The 20,215-nt window shown below is 32.2% G+C and overlaps 2 protein-coding genes across 3 annotated transcripts; both read left to right on the top strand.

Moving 5' to 3' along the window:
- The first annotated feature begins 252 nt into the window (after nt 1-252).
- On the top strand, nt 253-3,307 carry LOC149482410 (lipopolysaccharide-induced tumor necrosis factor-alpha factor homolog). The gene is made up of 3 exons (XM_089704386.1): nt 253-304; nt 1,051-1,340; nt 3,049-3,307. Exons 2-3 carry the CDS (start codon nt 1,057-1,059, stop codon nt 3,146-3,148), a joined length of 384 nt encoding a protein of 127 aa, XP_089560512.1. The 5' UTR covers nt 253-304; nt 1,051-1,056; the 3' UTR covers nt 3,149-3,307.
- A 1,858-nt stretch (nt 3,308-5,165) lies between these two features.
- Nucleotides 5,166-14,257, top strand: LOC149482409 (lipopolysaccharide-induced tumor necrosis factor-alpha factor homolog). 2 transcript variants are annotated; one of them, XM_089703737.1, is made up of 3 exons: nt 5,166-5,244; nt 8,714-8,855; nt 13,493-14,257. In XM_089703737.1, the coding sequence occupies exons 2-3, from the start codon at nt 8,719-8,721 to the stop codon at nt 13,593-13,595; spliced, it is 240 nt and encodes a 79-aa protein (XP_089559863.1). In that variant the 5' UTR covers nt 5,166-5,244; nt 8,714-8,718; the 3' UTR covers nt 13,596-14,257. The 2 variants fall into 2 exon arrangements, with proteins under 2 accessions (XP_089559863.1, XP_089559862.1); XM_089703736.1 differs by lacking the exon at nt 5,166-5,244 and adding an exon at nt 6,831-6,956.
- Nucleotides 14,258-20,215: the final 5,958 nt, after the last annotated feature.

The following is a 20,215-nucleotide window of genomic DNA, read 5'->3' as shown; positions in this document are numbered from 1 at the left end:
TATGTACCACGGGCGAAGCCAGGGCGGGCCGCTAGTATAATATAATATCATCTTTTGCAAAGCACCCAAGAGTTGCACACCATAATTTACATTTAAATATTATCTCAAATGTAAAGAATTCGACCTGTTGCGTTTGAAGCTTAATATAGATGTAAATGATATGAATCATATTCGATAAAGATAACATTTGATAAATGAAACTCTTATCATAGAATAATATCAACATGATACACAAATATTCAATATCAGTCGATGCGAAAACAGTGCCGTTTGGAGGAAAAGTTATACAAAAGAAATAAAAAAGGTAATTTTCATTCATTTAATATCTTATGTTATAGAATATACAGACACCTTTTATAATGATAATTTAATGATCAATAATATTGTTACGCAAAAGTGATTTTATGCAACAACTTACCGTTTTCTGTGAAAATCGCATACACCAATTTTTTGACATTTTTTGATTTTGATTTGTTTTTCAGTATACAGGGTGTCCCACTTTCGGTATAGTAAGCGCAAAGGGACTTGTAGTTTTGCATACGCTGAGTACGTAAAAAATACTTATAAAATTCCAGACGCATTTTTTTTTCAAATAGAGGAATTCTTAAAATTCCATGTGTATACCCCTAACAAGCAACCCGCCCAACTTTGCCACCCGCACGTGAGCTATCGTGTAAGATTATGTTTTCATAGACAAAATGCGCACATTAGCAAAGCGGTATATGCCGGCTGCGCGAAGCTAGAGAAGAATACATGGATTTTAAGGAAAAATTTAGCAAAAATTTTTTCACGTAATTTTGTTATTTAAGTATTTTTTATGTGAACAGTATATGCAAAACTACAAGTCCCTTCGCGCTTAGTACACCGAAAGTGGGACACCCTGTATAAAGAAAGAATAACGTTTTTAAGTACAATTTATGCATGGGAGTCATTACATTTTACCATAACTTCATCATCATAACATATCATAACGTCATTAGAATGTCCCTCAAAATAATTACCGTATAACCGTACGTAACCGTATATTTAATTTTAACCTTAAAATTTCAGGATAAAATGGCAGACGAAAAATACCCTAGCCCACCACCCTATTCGCCTCCACAACCAGGCTACACATACAATCAACCAAGTAACACATACAACCAACCAAACCCACCTGTATCCAGTCCACCACGAACCATCGTCATAGTGGACAGTCCACCAGTCATCGTGGTCAACAATTTGGGACCATATCCTACATCGTGCTACTGCAATACATGCAAGCAGCAAGTTACAACATATACGCGGACGGAGACTTCGTTGAGGACACACGTGGTCGCTGGGCTCTTGTGTCTTTTTGGGTAAGTCGTACTAAGGTTGTACTAAACAAGAGATACCTACAGATATAATCTAAAAAAAAGTATACCCTACTATTCGAGAATCTTCCGTCCTTTTTGGGCACTTTTATGATGCTGATTTGGGACCTAATAAAGATATTACCCTCGTAAAGAGTGACAAATATCTACCGTGTTTTACGAATCGAATGAATAAATTTAGTACCTATTTCAAGGAAACAGGAGATATATTCAACAAATAAAACTAATAAACATAATAATTAAAGATGTAGAACCTTATAATCTTACTCTATGGACAACCACGTCCAGTTAATTGGTGGTTTAATTAAATACCAGCTAGCTGCTATGTGAAGAAAGGAGAGTATGGACTCTATAATATTCTCTCTATAAACTTTTAAGCTATTGCATTGCATAGCTTTTATCTCAGACTTTGAGCGCGGCGACCGAATGTAAAAATTCCGTAACGAAAAAACCTAACACCCCCCACTCCAACTAGCACACCGATGCGATGCTATGCAATAGCTTTACCGCGGCAGTCCTAGAGTGCTACACGTATTTTTTCATTGATATTTTTTTACACGCTATGTTTCTAAAGATTTTACGATGTTTATTTGTGATAATATTTAGATAATTATGTCCATTTAGCATTTTATAACACTAGACAATTAAAAAACTAAGCGTTTATAATTGATTTAATTGTAAGGTGTTTGTTATGCAATTGACTTTACCAAGGTTAATAAAGGTGCCCGATGTTTGTTGTCCAAGTACGGGTCAATCAGGTTTATAAAATTGTTTATGTCTATGTTTACTCGAAATGTTTAGTTAATTAATTTATATTCTTGTAGAAAGTTGGGTAATTGATTCAATGTATAATAATTTTGTGAAGGTTTTTTATGTTTAATGAAGCAGCATTTTTATCTATATCTATTTACATATAATAAATCTGTAGAAGGGTCAATTCTGTACATTGAAAAAATTGAAAAAATAAATAGCAGGGGGTGTTACTGGATCGATACCAAACCCAAATATGTAATTAAAAAAATTTTTGTCTGTCTGTCTGTCTGTCTGTCTGTCTGTATGTGAAGACATCACGTGAAAACTAACGGTTCGATTTCGATGAAACTTGGTATAATTATACCTTATTATCCTGGGCGTAAAATAGGATACTTTTTATCCTGGAAAAATACGTAGAAAAAAAATTAATCTTAATTTTTCAGTTTTATCCATAGACGTTGTTCTGTAGAACCGCGAACACACGTTGCGTATTATTATAGGCCTAGCCGTATTTGGGTCCAATAGATATTTATAAGATGTCATTGTCAGAGTTACTCAAAATGGAGAAATAAACCATCCACGCGAAGACCGACATCCGCGCGGACGGAGTCGCGGGCGGAAGCTAGTGCAATAATATGTTTGCAACCATCAAAACTACATCGTAGAAAATAACTTGCTAGTCAGTGAGAGACTACTGTTTCGATGTCTACATTTTTTTTTATTCAAGTATATATCTGTCAAATAGCTAGTTTGTGCATGATAGGGTGATGATAAGTAACAAATATTCGTAAACAAAGGCATAGTGTTTTAATAATAACAACTATTTATTAGATAGTTATTAAAATTAATTCTCAATCACAATTTTTATTTAGAGAGAATTATAAAGCGACTATTAATGATAGTTTTATAACCAATTAAGGGAATTCTTATTTATTTTCAGATGCTGGCCGTGTGTTTGGATACCGTATTGTACAGATGCCTGTAAAAAAATTCAGCATTATTGTCCGATATGTAACACTTATTTAGGCTGCAATATATAACAAGAAAAAGGGAAGTCAGCGTTTCAAGGATAAAACATTAATCGTTAACTTTAATACGCAAGTCGAGCTTCGTTAATTAAAGAATTTTGAGTAAAAAGTAAAACTTTTTGGGTGGATATCCATATGTATAAAATGTACCTAAGTATTTAAGATTGTAAATACCGTTAAATAATTCTATGTATTCTAAATATTCTATTATAATATTATAATAATAAATAAATCTAATCTCAAGATTGCAATCTTTTATTGTAACATTTGCATTCAATTTAACGTATTATTTTTCCATAGACTATATATTTTTACAATCTTATTGCGTCATATAAATATTTATTAGGAGAATCCACACAGAGCGAGCAAACTCGATAGATGTTTTCCTCAGGAGGCAGGTCCATGCGGACGTGGCTTTTCCGAGGAAAATGGCGCTGCTTCTGCTCGCTCTGTGTGGATCCGCTTTTTGGTTTGAAAAGACATACCAATAATTATTATACTCTATACAAAACGTATAATATGATATAGTTACTTTTGCATTTTGACTCAAGCATTTTCAATGAATATGTCTGTATTCATTTTGTGTGTCGTTTTGGGATAAGTGTTCCTATTGTTTATATTTTATAATCACATAGTTTTTGTTGTATGATAACCTAGAAATAATAGAGTTAAGAGGACTACAAGAGTGAACTTGAGTGCTAGCTAGCTGAAAACTATCTAGCTAGTATATCTACTGAAGAATATCATATATTTGTCTGAGATTTTTTACTGCAGTTAATCATATACTTTAAAGCATTATAAAACTCGCGTTTAGCTCTTCTAGTCCCCTTAAATATTGGGCTAAGTCGATTTATAGAGAGTAGGTTAAGTATTTTCTATGGATATTTTATATTATATCAATATAAATAAGTATTATATCTATTTATCGGATAAAATTAATATAATCAATAGTTTTGCATAGAAAAATGAAACATAATTTTATAACTTTATAAGAAAAATGAAACATAATAATTACTTGTTGTACATATTTATTGTTTTCTAAGTACATTGTATAAGGAACTTGATCATTAAATTAAATGGAGAGATTTAATTGTACCTGGGGTTGGGGTTGGTATTATAGACTTAAAATTACATACATCGCAAAAATATAAATATATATAAATTGTACTTTTCTCGGTTTTATTAATTATTATTATGACGTATGATTAGAAATAAATGGATTGAAAAAGTTATTTTTTTTATTATGGCAAGTTGAACGTTTTAAATTGTGTTGATACTTTTTTTTATAAATAAGGTAATAGGCATTTTGTTCCTTATAAAAAAACTTCAATTGACTAGGAAGGCACTACGTGCAACTTTTTATTGATTAAAAAAACTAACTTCAATGTCCTTCTTTTTTATTTGATCTCTTATGAAAAAGAGACTTTTGGCTTTACGATCATTAAGTTTGTTTATTTTGTAATATAAATTGCATTTTGTTGCATGTTCCAGAGGAACACAAATAACATAAACAGATGCTTGAATGCAGTTTTTATTTGGAATTTTTGTTCAAAAACATATTTCATTGTTATGTTGAAGAAATTTGAGAACAAATTGGTTCGAAAAAATGATAGGTAATGAAAGTAATCGTCTTACGGTGCATTGACATCAAACGAGTGAATTCTCATTCTAACCCAACTAAGTCAAACTCTTGCTCTAGCTCTAGCTCTATGTTCGTTTGATGTAAATGCACCGTTAGATATAGGCAAAATGAAGTTACATAGATATACTGTCATTTATACCTTAGAAACATAATGTATTTTCTTCAGTAATAATATTACGGTCTATACCAAGGTAGCGATTTATTTATAACCCACCCAGGGCTTTTCAGACGGCCGATTTCTAATAGTGTAGCTAATTTCAGGTCCTCCTCCTTCCGAATCATACTTTTCACATCGACCATAGACTAAAGAGATTATAGATATTATTTTCCTCAACATTCCCTGATTTATAAATAGGTCACACAGCTGTATACTGTTCTTGGTGGTGTTGAAGTGAGACGTGTTTTAGTAATCGTAGTGCTATTCTCGTTTGAAGTAAACTATTGTAGTAGTTTATTTATATAAAAGGTATGTTTGAACATATTTTATGACTGAACATGTGTATTTTATTTTAAACATAGGTTTTTCCTGTCAAAAGACACGTGTAGATTAAAAAGATTGATTTGTAATACAGTGCACATGTAGTTTTAAATGTGTTGACTATGAAATCATTTTATTGATAATAATTTTGCTATCGATTGATTGATATCAATGAATTCTTTGAGAAACCCCGCGACAAGAGCAGTGACTTTAATTATAATTAGTACAATTCTTATCATTTATTACGAATAATATCCATTCGATTCAAGTGTACCTATTCCCATGCTATAAGGTGTATGGAAACTGTATTATTCTACGAACTAGTTGCATTAGAGATTGATTTTTTATAAGGGTAAGTAGGTGATCAACTCTCTGTGGCCAGCTATGTCTGTTTTTATTAGTCACATTGGACACCGAATCCTGTAATACCACACGATAATTACTCGATACTCAATCGAAGGCAACATACTTATGTTATGTACTTACATAACATATGATGGAAAATAGAATTAAATGATAATACGAATAATAATAATTGATTAACATCTTCTTATATATAAAAATGAATCGCAAAATGTGTTGGTAAGCGCATAACTCGAGAACGGCTGAACCGATTTCGATAATTCTTTTTTTATTATATTCCTTGAAGTACGAGGATGGTTTTTATGTAGAGAAAACGTAAATATGTACCACGGGCGAAGCCGGGGTGGACCGCTAGTATTATTATATTTATAATTTTACCAAAGTAGGTAAAATTATGAATTAGTGAAGATATTGTGTTCATTCCATACGGATATAAATTCTCAGACGGCTTTTTGTAATCGATTGTGATCTAAAAAAATAGACTAAAACAAATACCATTAATGAATACGCTGCTGCTGTCCTTGAACTAGTAAATCGACGTGGCTCTGACCCGGTTTGTTATTAGTTGGTGATAGAATCAGTATACATTGTATTGTATCTAGATTAATGTTGGATAACGCTTGAATCTATTCTAATGCTAGTAATACGAGTAATGTATTATGCAATAAAACTACAAAAAATAATAAATATATTGTGCTGCTGTCTCTATTATGTATCTTATAGTTATATAGTTGCTGTCTCTATCTCTAGCAGTGGAATGAATATAATATGAAGTTATTTATTTTAATCTAAAGTGCATTATTATTATTATTTTGCTATACTCGTAATTAGCTCATGGTCAATTACTATTCAACAGTATTATCATTGTTTATAATAAAAATTCTTATTTAAATTACAGAATAAATAGTTATTGGTTAAGATTTGATTTATAGTTTACCTCTATGTATATAGATCTTCAATGTTATGCAAAATACCGATACTAAGCAATTTATAATTCAACGTCGAATAACCAGAATGAAACTAAAATAGGTACTATACAAACGTTAACCTGTTGAGCGTAAACTGAATGAATCAGGGCCAACTCTAAGTGTTTCCTTCGCTGTATGAATAATTATAAATATAAATTCGTCTCCATCTTATCATTAAGATTAACCACTTTAGTATAATATACTGGAGTATCAAGGGTAATAACTCCTACCAACCAAGCCTGGGTGACTCATGATGACGTCACAGCTGTTGGCCAACACTGGCCTGACCAATTACAATCACGTTCAACAACTTAGTAGCTTGTTGCCAGTGAATGTGTCGAGTCGCTAGTTTATAAATTTTAAATACAGGTATGTTTTAAACCATGTGTGTTCTAAAATAATCAAGAAACATAAAATAATATCACGTTAATACTATATATTTGATATGATATTAATTCTTGATGATCAGTGTAGTAGAGATTGTCATAGTTTGTTTTCCTCATGTTTTGCCGGCAGGCTTCGAAGAGTTTTCTAGTGTGTGTACATAAAGTGATGAAAGAAAGTGAATAAGGTTGCAACTAAGTGAATGTTTATAGAAATCAGCTCTTTTTATCTTAAAATTGTGCAAATAAAGATTCCCTTTAAATTTCCTTTTATAGAGTCAAGTTGGTAGAGTCTGTTTAATTAAAAATTTGCTTAACTTAAACATTAATTTTACTTACTACGTGGTATCCTAATTAGAACATGATTTGATTATACCTAAAATATGATATTGATGTGTCGGGGTCTTTATCATCTATGAAATAATGAACCGGACGAATCGATAGAGTTATGAATAATAATAATTATTTTATAATAAGTGTGACAATGAACATTGAACTGATGTATTGTTTGAAAACTATGTATTTGAAATTGCGAAAATTCAGGTAATTGCGAGAGCTGTGTGATGTGCATGCGCAGGCGTCCTTGAAACTTCTCAAATATCTTTAAACAGTGTATATTATATGACACATGCTTGAGTTTACCCGTTACTTTTATTTACAAGAAACGTAATAAGCAGGATTTTACACGGGTTGAACAAAAAAAAAAAACAATCAAGTCTCTCATAATATAGTTGATGTTAAATTCCTTTTCAGGACACAATATTATGTAATTTATATTGTTCCGAATAATACAAGCATAAAATTTTAGATAGTTACGATTACAATTTCTGCAAACTTGGTGTAATATAATAAGACGTCTAAATACCTATTAAGACGCTGCAGCTGAATGCTGATCTAGCGCGAATTGCGAACTGTAATTTTAGCCATTCCCAAGTGTCATAGGGGATACTAAACCTCTATAATCTATTCATGTATTGATACAAAGAAGTGTAGTGAGAAGAATATCATTTAAATCTAAGCCATGAATAGTGCTTATTCGAGTATGAAATAAATATCGCCGAAACCAAATTCGTGCGTGCGTGGTATAGGTAATATGAACTCAAACTTTTTATACTAATATGTATCTAGCGATGAGGTTCACATTGGGTACGAACACTAGATATTGTTGCAAACAGCATACTTTTATAGTATTTTGAATATTAAATTTGATCTTTTTTTCATAGATCTAATGTGGAAGTGTTCGATCTTTCACAAAAAAGGCACATTTTTCACCAACTAGTTCAAATTTCTATTATATTATACGTGATTATGCCCTGTATTTAGTTTGATCCGTTTGACAGACGGGAGCCTAGTGATTAGAAACAGAAAATGTGTAATACCTAGTCCAAAAATAGAGTTTTAAAATACTTGTAACTGTGACGATATTGTGTGGGTGTATTATATGTGAATTTCTTTATTGAATTAGACCACTAGACATATAAAACATTAGGAGATAAGACGACGGTGGGTCGATTTTCGTTACATATTACAGGGTTATTTTCGGTAAAAAAATCATAAGTTAATAATGATTTTTTATAATTTATATTTGTTATAGTTACTGTCTTTTATTCGTGTCCCAGCCGTCCGACCCATACGTAACATTTTTAACAAGCTTCTATGTTGAGTGACGTTTAAATCTAATCAATGCTAAAAGAAATTTTAAAGAAAATGCTCAGAAATTAATTTATTTCTTTATCTTTCCAGTAACAATGAGTAACATCGCACCTGTGGGTCCAAAACCGGGGACCTTGATCTGCCCATCTTGCCGCGCGAGCGTGGTCACCAGAATCGAGCATAAAGCAACTACCAGGACACATATTGTAGCCTTTCTGTTATGTTTATTCTTGTAAGTTTGGTTTTTAATTTAACAAGAACTTTGATAGAAATTTGTACGTGCAAAGCTATACTGGGTTACTTGTAAAACACCAGCAACCTCGCAGGACTAGATAGCTAACATCATAAGTAACAACATTTGCTCTACGACTTTTGATAATTTGTTAGATTTTATTTTCATACAAAAATAAATATTCATTTAATTTTCCGTTTGAATATTATAAACTCTACGCGCATCTCAAATATTACGTAAGCAAAAAGCGAACGAGAGGGGAAGAGGGCGTCGCGTCGTCCTTTCGATAATGAATAGAACATAGACTTACAAATTAAGTTAAGAGAGTACAATAAAAGCTGCAAAAATCATTTAAAAATAATTTATTGCGTTATGCCAATAGTCATAGAACAAATGTTGTTACTTATGATGTTAGCTATCTTGTCCTGCGAGGTTGCTGGTGTTTTACAAGTAACCCAGCATGGACTAATAAATATATAAATATATATTTATTAGTCCATGCTGGTAGTATATTTATTAGCATATTAGTATAGATTTGCACTATAGAGATATAGATCTATACTAACATTATAAAGCTGAAGGATTGTATCAATGCGATATCCTCAGGAACTATTGGGCCGATTGGAAAAAAATTGACCGATAGATATTGACATGATCCTGATTATAAGCATACTACCAGTACCTACTACCGGCAAAACCTGGGTCGACCAGAAATTGTTCATAAAGAGAGATGATAGAGCTTTTTCAATATAGAATTAAAGTACACGTAAGGAAATATAGTAATAATTATAAATACAATATGTACGAATAACTTCAAAAATTTATTAATTGTTGTGAAATTGCTCAAAAGGAAAATTATTCGAAAACATATGACGCAGACATACATATTCATGATTTGAAACGCGAATTAGATATTTTTTACACGGCTATTCTACCTTGTCACAGTTATTATTATTACCTATATAGAAATTTGTTTTTTTTTTTGTTAATAGTATGAGGATAATCTGATAATAATCAATCGTGTAGCGTTATATTTTGACTAAAAATACAAGACTACATCTCAAGTATCAAATTTATTCGAAATTTTAAATATTAAATCTAGAATTTAATGGAATTTTTCATTTCGCTTTCAGATGTTTTCCATGCATGCTTAAGAATTAGTAGTTATCTTTAGTTAATTGTGTTGTTTGTTGTTGTTAAATGTTTACATCTACAATCGGTAGATAAAAAGATAAAGATGTTTACATGTTATGTCCCTATTTCTCTCGTAAATACACAATACCGAGTTTAAATTGATTAAATTCTTATCAATTCAAAAGTATATCGCTACAAATGCTAAATGCTTCAAACTTCAAACTAAATGAAACGATATGATTGGTTATTTACAAAGACATTCCTCGCTACACGTCTTCGCACATTATTGGTGGAGAAGCACCCTTAAAGTAAGAATTGGTTTCTTTATTGCCAGATGGATAATATACATACTAACATTTTTTACGAATGCCTTAACAACTAAGATTAAAAATTTTGCTTAAAATATATTTTGATAGAAATAACAAGCGAGACTGGGTTAAATATTAGTTTGAAATGTAATTAGAATGTACTGCGATTCTACACAGCTACCTAATTGATTAACAAATCGCAGCAAGTCAACGACTATTAGCAAAGTGAAGGTAGTTGGGTCAAACGTCGTATAAACAACGTCCGAGCCCCTAGACACGATCCGTACGATTGCGCGCCGAGTCAAAGGAACGCGGCAATTTATAGTATTCAACAGCTAAGCGTGTTCTGACAGGTGACAGTGACAGCTATATTGACAACTATTCATCCACAAAAATATTAAATCAAAAGTTACGTCTAACACGGCCATACTGACAAATGTACGTCCTCGTACGCCTTTTCTCGTATTACAATACAACGGTAGTTCATCTCGGGATTTCAAAAACACACTGCCTCGGCCACACTGACCATACTTTTCTACGCACTTGTTAGTAAAACAGCGACTAGACAATACCTCAACGCTCAAATCCGACTAGCGAGTCAACTCACTACGAACATACAGACGGCGACTTGATGGTATATCTACGCTCGTACGACTAGTGAAATACATCACTACGATACGTCAGCGACTAGACAATACCTCAACGCTCAAATCCGACTAGCGAGACAACTCACTACGGACATACAGACGGCGACTTGACGGTATATCTACGCTCGTACGACTAGTGAAATACATCACTACGATACGTCAGCGACTAGACAATACCTCAACGCTCAAATCCGACTAGCGAGACAACTCACTACGGACATACAGACGGCGACTTGACGGTATATCTACGCTCGTACGACTAGTGAAATACATCACTACGATACGTCAGCGGCTAGACAATACCTCAACGCCAGGGTTCGACTAGCGATTTGGATCACTACGAGCCAATAACACTCATCGTCAAAAAAATTTGGCACATGCTTCGGGACACCACTCGCCACGCCAGGGCACCATATGCTGAGTCGCGGCTTAAGTCTTCTTTCCGTAGTCACCACTAACTAGTTTCAACTCGTATCGACCACTAGGCAGGATGTTCACTACTTCGTAGGGCCCTCGCATCCCCGAATCTAATTTACCTGTGAACTGAGAGGTTTTTATTACAAACACTGGACCGCAGCCCAGATAGCACACACAATTTCTTCGATGGACTACATTCCCGTTACAATAATCCTCGTAACAAACTTTTACTTTATACAACGCACGAAAAAAAAAACACAAATGCCAGTTACAAAACTACGTAAACATAAACACATTTAAAAATAGTGGGCTTGAATTCTATCCCAATTCTGATGATAGAAATAACAAGCGAGACTGGGCTAAATATTAGTTTGAAATGTAATTAGAATGTACTGCGATTCTACACAGCTACCTAATTGGTTAACAAATCGCAGCAAGTCAACGACTATTAGCAAAGTGAAGGTAGTTGGGTCAAACGTCGTATAAACAACGTCCGAGCCCCTAGGCACGATCCGTACGATTGCGCGCCGAGTCAAAGGAACGCGGCAATTTATAGTATTCGACAGCTAAGCGTGTTCTGACAGGTGACAGTGACAGCTATATTGACAACTATTCATCCACAAAAATATTAAATCAAAAGTTACGTCTAACAATTTTATTATTTATTAATGTAATGGAACCTCTAGACCCTAGAGTATAATAATAATTTTGAAATGTACAATTAATTTTTAATTGTGAATTTACCATTACACCCTATTAAAATTTCAAACATATTAAACTATTAGTCATTTTGGTTCATAAATTTAGTCTTTAGTCCTATGACGTGTTTCTAGTTGGTTTAGATATAGGCTATTGTCTCATGACCTCATTTTTAATACAAGTGTTTTTAATTAAGTATGGATCGTGAGAACCAAGCATTCCTTCTTATTTAGATAAACAGTTAGTTATTTTTAAATTTGACAATCATAGACAGATATTTATCATTGTTAGTTTCATAATAATTATATTATATAATTATTAAGTATGTAATTATTTCTGAAGTAAGTAATAGAGTTTTATGTTTAACATATTTCAAACATATAATTCTAAACAGTTCGGTTGGAATTATTTTTTTGTTAATTATACAGGTAACTAAAACTTATCTGTTCAAATATACCTAGTAAACTAACAGACGAGAATTCAGATCAAGGCAATCTAGTTGAAGATATTTAAAGTGTGTGTTTTTCCTTTGAAATTCATTTATTGGCAAATATTTTATAATTTTATGAATTATAACTATGTATTGTATGATATATACATCGATATATTTTTAAAAAACGTCGTTATGTTATAAAATATACAATCGTCGTCCGTCAAAACGTCGAAAACTCGGCATTACCGTCTTCCCACAACATTAGGATCTTGTACTAAAATAAATTCTAGTTCAAATTCAATTCAGACATCAGAACTAATGATGATATACGTTGATGATATCAATGACCTGAAACCAAATGGCTATCAGTCGAGCAGTCGAGAGTGCTCGTTGACGTCAATAAATGAATCACTTCATAATGTATTTATAATTTTTAAAGTTTCAATATTATAACACCATATTTATCATACTCATATTTTATCAATAAATGAACTGGAAGCAAAATATTTCGAGAATACTCGTAATTGTTATCTTTATTTATTTCCGTCCGGTCAAATCGGAATAAAAAAAAACACATATGGAGTAAGTAAGATAGTCCAGTAAGCCATAATGTAACTTTAGAAGGTGAAAAAATATAACCAGTGTAGTATTAAAGTAATCCATTTTAAATAAACTCACAAGCAATCAAATCTTTCCTATAAAATAAAATAAATAAATAAATATTATAGGACATTATTACACAAATCGACCTAGTCCCACAGTAAGCTCAATTAAGGCTTGTGTTGTGGGTACTAGGCGACGATAAATATAATATTTAATAAATACATATATAGATAACACCCAGACCCAAGAAAAAATAATTGAGTTCATCACACAAATATTTGCCCTGACCGGGGATCGAACCCGGGACCGTCAGCTCAGTAGGCAGTTACTTTACCACTGCGCCAACCGCGTCGTCATAAAAAACATCGATGTATAAATAAATTTTCCTTTTCACAGATGCTGGCCATGCGTTTGCGTGCCGTACTGCGTGGATTCCTGTCAAAACGCCGACCACTATTGCCCTAGTTGTAACGCTTATCTAGGCACGTACCAAGCGTAGTTCCTATTCCAAAGACTGCGAAACATTTTTAAACACGTCTTCTATCCAGATGAACAAGCGAGCGTAAACGTAAGATTGTATCAAGCCGGGCAATCTAAACGAACTGGAATTCAGGATAGTTTCACGTAGTCACATTTCTCTTTGTGTGGGGCTTTAAATTTCCCCAGCAAAGTAAAATATAAGTCCAGAGTGGAGCAGAATAGAGGAAATGGAGCGGTTATCTAAAGTCGTGCCACCGCAACGCTCGCTCACACTGAATTTTCCTATAATTTGCGCAAAAAGTAAAACTGTTCCTCATTGCATAAATTCCCCTTTGTCAAGATTGTTTAATTTTACATCTTTTAAAGGTACACGTAGTGTACTTTTATAAATGATAAGATTTTTAAAATTGCATTTGTTCTGTGTTACGTTTTCGAATCTCGCGGCACTCAACAATTATTATTATTGTTATTTAAATGAACTTTTATATTACTCTTAAAAAGATTTATTTTCTTGTATTTCCCAGTTAAGTTTACGTGTTATTTTCAATTTGTATTATTCATTTTTATGTTTTGATTATTGCTATAAATTAGTTTTTTTATATAAGATCTTTATGATTAATTTGTACCGTTATGTATTTAGATATTACGCTAGAATTATTAAATAAAGGTGAGATTATTGTATGAGACTTTTTACTAACGCCCGAACTTTAGTAAGTCGATATTTGGACTTATTTCTTCCCTAAATATTTTCTTGGATTTGCAGAATTAATTAATAATATTATAATAATAATTTGCATGTCGAATCAGTTTTCTCTATAGGCAATGTATCTAAATGTCAAAAATATCAACCTTAAACGAGGGACACATTTCAAAGAGTAAAATATCAAAAACCTTCAGTATTAAGAAGCCCGGAAATCCTGAATAACTTCTTAATTATGAGACAGTGCTGAGGTTTCAATGAATAATTTCAATAACGTTGTCTCATCAAAATTCTAGAACACACTTGAGATTTATGATAACCGAAGTAAATTCTTGAACATCTTTACATAAAATAGCAACACATGATACATATAACGCAAATATAACGGCACGGTAACATTAAACTTTGGGCTATGAAAATTGTCACATTTATATTTAAAAAAAATTCTGTAAAAATTGTTGTTTTGTGAATAATGATTTTATATCCTAAATGTGAAAAAATATTGCTTTGCTTCTTTGTTTGTTTCAGCATTAGACTTGATTTTTGAACTGAATAGTCCTGAAAGTGAAAAAAAAGAATATTTGGGTTGTCATGAATAAATTATATAGATACAAACATTTTTATTTTAGCTTTGTTAACAGCCTACTTAAAACTTACTTAACTATTTAAAAGATTTCAAACCAGAAATTTCACAAAAAACGTGAAACATTACATATTTTATGTGTCCCTAGTGTTTACGAATAGCAAAGTTGTTGGTATGTTTTTTTTTGTGTACCTACTAAATTTGACCGACAAAAATTTATTTGAACTAAAACTATATTACCAATTTTCATATATATTTTAAATTATACTACCACTAGAAGATAGAAGAAGATTCTACGAATTATTAACACGCTGGTGCATTGGCTCCACTCCTAGGCTTGCGCAATAAACAGTATAGTAGGGTTCCGCATATAAAAACATCAGTCACGCGCGCCGACGACGGCGCCGGAAAACTGCGGTTTATGTAAACGACGCGACGTACACACTTGGATGTCACCGTATTTTTATTTATATTTGACTATAAACACGATTTTTGTACCAAGGAATTCAGCCTTTTATGTTGTGCCTGTCTATATGGGTATCGTTTGAGGTTAAGAGTCGAGTTCTTTAGAATAACAAACACGCAAGAATATTATTTTATTACATAGGTACTTCATAGGTTTATATTTTTATAAGTAAAAGAAAATCCTTAATGATATGAATAAAAAAGTCGTGTAAAACTAATAAAAAGTAATGATAAAAATATTATGCAATCGTCGTAATGGGGTATCTTCAATTATTATAATATGTATTATAGTTATTCAGAAACAGCTGTCAAATAACAATTTTTCGAATAAGTGACTACATCTTTTATTATACAGTAAACCGAGCTTATTACAGGAAAAATACTTAAATATAATTTTCTGCGCCTACGATAAAATAATAGCAATCCATCTTACCCACGTCAAACTGCGAACTAAACTAGCAGCATCACCTAAATGTAAGCTAGAATTTCTGAAGCAATATTCACATGTTTAGCAATATTTCGTTTTACAAGATTATAGCAAGTAATAAACTTCCAAGACGAACAAACTTGGATCAAGCCGGGATGCTGTGAGACGTTCCAATTAAATTATAGCCGGTTCAAAGGCAGAATGCATAACGGTCCGACTGAGCAATAGCTATGGAAATCATTCATTAAGTACTACGAGTTTGTGTACGTCATAATCTATGCAGAATGGTTAGTGGGAGGTGAAACGTGGAAGATTTATTTAATTGGTGTTTTTATAGAAGACGTGGCAAAATAAACAAATTAATAAATAGCATAGAGTAAACTCTTGTAAATGTAACTTAAAAAAATTAATTGTGTGCCAACAAAAATAACATTTTTACAACACTGAATTTGCAACAAATTAAGAAAATATCGGAAATTTTGAAATTTAACACTATTAGGTATAGGTTAGGTAAGCTTAAATTAAATTAATGAAAAAAAAAAACTGATATGCTATACGACTATTCCAATTTAATTATAACACTTTAGCAATTGATTGCGGAAAGAAAAACGCAAAGCTCGAAAAAACATTGTAATAAAAGCCTGTACATTTCCCATTGTAAAAACTGAACGAGCGAAAGAATCTTTCATAAAAACCAGTTTGTTAATCAAATGTATACGTAGCATAGATCGGAGAGTGGTATTTTTGCAACTATTCACTAAATTGAATGCACAGAGTTGGCTACCGACTTGTATACGAGATTATTAAGCCAACGCAATCAATAGTTTGAGTGCATGTAATACCAAAGTGAGCCGGTATTGATTCAACATCAGTGTAATGGACGCGAACTTTTATACGATATTTATTTGATGGTTTGAATGGCAACAGGCTATTGTTATTTGTATTGCTATTTCAATTAATGTTTGATGAGAATGTTGGAATAATTAAAACGTACACATTTATTTGAGTACATAGTTGGGAAATATTTAAACAAAATAATTTTTTTTCAAAAAATATTACGATATAGTTAGGTACCTAATATTTTACAGGAAATACAAGTTGACAATAATTATAATTAAAGGTTTTACACAAATATCTTGAAACTATTCGCAAGCAATCACGTCAATCCTTTATGTAGAGATATCTACTTTCGTCTTTCAGATATTATTCACAAATATATTTGTAGAGTAGTTAGTTAAGCCAAGAATATTTTTTCCTTTAATTACGCACTTAAAACCATTATTTTTTTCTATAAAAAACAACAAAATATAATTAGCTGCACATTCAATAAACGTTACTCGTATCTACAGAAGCAGCTTGACTAAGCTTAACACCAGTGTGCACTTAATCGCTTGGCATTTGATGCAGTACAGGGTAGAACAAAGCGCTCATATTATTGCATCAATATCCGGTAATTGCATATTGTATGGGATGCTTTTAAGTGTAAGCCGATTTGCTAGCCACGAGATATAGTTGCTAACTAGGGAATAATGCACAGATTGATGGGTTAATATGGTTTTGTGCTGTATTATAATGGCATTTTGGACGAGGTTTAAATATTAATTATTATTGTAGGACACTGTTAATTAATATTGGCGGAGAATATGAGTAGTGGTTATTTAATTATATCGATAAATCTGTTATTTTTAATTGTATTAAGGACCATGCTGCAATATCAGACAACCTTTTTACCTCTAAACATAGGTATATAATTCAAAGGTGACTGACTGACTAACATAGTGATCTATCAACGCTCAGCCCAAACCACTGGACGGATCGGGCTGAAATTTGGCATGCAAGTAGATGTTAAGACGTATACATCCGCTAAGAAAGGATTGTGATCAATTCTTCCCCTAAGGGGATAAAATAGGGGATACAAGTTTGTACCATGAAAATTTATCTTTTCCACGCAGGCGAAGCTACAGGCAACAGCTAGTTTAATTATATTTGGATTTCTGCAACTATAGTTGTAAATCTCAATAGATTCATCACGTACCATCAATATGGTACGTGAAGAATCTTCTTATTACGAGAATCCTTATAACATAATCCAGAATCCAATCTATATGAGATTCGGATTTACGTCTTTATAAAAAATCTCTACTATCGTATTCCATTCTATTGAATATAGTTGATAAGTTCCTGAGTATGCAGTTATATATAAATAACACTAGCTATTTGTAAATTATACAGTTAGAATTTTATTATATACCTTTCAAAAACTACAGATGAAACAAGAAAGAGAAAATATCGATTCTATGTCTACTCAATAAAATATTTCAACCAAATATGTATTCGATATAATCTTAAATACAAGTTCAATACTTTTATATTGAATAGGTAAATTATTATTCACGTTTTACGCCTTCGCTGAAAAGCAATCCATCTGCAAGATTGTGCAGTAAGATTAATTTACGTGAACGCACCTCTAGAACACAGTACACATAATCTTAATATATCAGATAGCAAAGCAACGGGCACAATATCGTATAATCTGCGTCCATCGTGGTCAGGAGCAAGACGCATTCAATCTGCAGAAACTAATCAATTAACAATAGACGGACGTCGTATTGACTTTACAATATATTGTGCTATATAATGACGTGAATGTTGAACATTAATTGGTTCGCAAATCCAATTAGGTTGGCTTCGATACGCATTAAGCACGTGCGACTCATTATTGATTACTAATGACCTATCGTCTGAAGTTCGATTTTGATGCTCGAAGTATAATTAGTTCGCTATTAAGTATGCAAGTTCGGGATCAACTTTGGGATGCTCAATTAGAATACTCTATGTATATTGTATATATAAACTTAGAACATGTGCTAGTTTAAGATGTTAGTATACTATGTACGCATAGTATAAAGTATTACTGATTTCATATTATATGAGACCCTTGGTGGATTTAATTTACGCCTTTTTAAAGCATTCTGAGGTCCGTTTTCTTTTCCTTAACCTTACCAGTGAAGTCCTTTGCTTTATACCATTCGTCAATCTTTTCCAATCTCCCACCTTTTTTAGTCGGCAATCCGAAAAACATTTTTTTACTTTCATAAAATTTTAGCTCAGATACGAGTTCTACATAGTATGAAAAACACATCATATCGAGATATTGAAGAATAAACTTCATTCTCCAATCCACATCGTTGGTATACGAGTATGCTGCAGAATAACGTAACCACAACAAATATTATTGTTAGCTGACCAAACACTGAGTTTCAAAACATACCCGTATGCTGGTAAACGAGTATACGTTGATTGAAAAATTAATTTAAACTTCACGCTACGAGTTTCAAACAAGATATTACTCATTATAAAAATAAATAGAAACACACAACTGAAACATGGGAGCTTAGAAGTTCTAAGCTCTTGTATAGCAAAATGGGATGTGAGGTTTGTGTTTATTGTTATTAAAAAGGATGGAAAATATCTGTTTTGGTGATCACTTTTTGCAACCTTAAAATAATATTGAAAAGCATATCCAATATCCATGTTTAGTAAAGTCTTTTAGATTGAAATCGACCTCGAGCGATCGATGTTCTATAATAAAGTACATATTTATTTTATTAATAGATAAAACAAACATTACATAGTTAAGCTGTTCTTATTTTTTCTGTGTAAACTTTCTTTTTGTGAAGCTTAGTCAATCTTGTTTAGAATTTGACTTGTTCTGAGATTTTAACGAGAAAAATTTATAATGAAATATGAACTTACCTTTAAATAGTATATGTAACAATAAAACTGTCACTATTACTGTGCTTTTACTCTCAAGAAAATCGAAAGTTCCAATCTCAAGCGCAATGAAATATACAAAGCGTCGCAATATAGCGTTGATGACGTCATAAACCTAGACATCTATTGTTGCAGTAAAATAAAAGTTTTTATAGTAGCTGCCGAATTAGTTGGAGCACAATAAAGAGTGGCCATACGATCACCCCTCGTCTCAAGGACTGGTAAGATTTGGCGCGGCTGCCCGGAAACACGTTTTATAATTGGCAAAATATAACTAGGCATTGGTTTAGTACCTATCTCACAATGCCTAGTTTTATTATGTTGTTAAAGTGCTACCAGAAATTATTATTCTATTACACCTATACTACTTTTGTTTTCCTCATATTTAAATGGTATCAAATTGGGCAATGTATCTACTTGTATACTTTGTAACAAACAAATATTTTTAAGTGAAATTTAATGATTTAAATGGCTAATCCTTTCCGAAGTAAAATTAAATTAATAAAAGCTCTCTTCAACAAGAAACTCAATATTGCAGGCCATAACAAATACCTGAACCTCATTACAATCGCATAAATTATTAAATAATAGATGTATCCCCTCGTTATACCACTTAAATGGAATTGGCTAAACTTGTCACAAGGTCCTCGGTGGGCAAATATTTGTACGAAAGAATTTTCATTAGCGAAC

Source organism: Colias philodice, chromosome 15, assembly GCF_061535455.1.
Source record: "Colias philodice isolate Cphi_HAF_F1 chromosome 15, ilColPhil1 Martin Lab GWU primary, whole genome shotgun sequence".
NCBI classification, from domain to species: Eukaryota; Metazoa; Arthropoda; class Insecta; order Lepidoptera; family Pieridae; genus Colias; species Colias philodice.
The sequence above is the reverse complement of the archived record's forward strand: the minus strand, read 5'-3'. Positions and strand labels throughout refer to the sequence as shown.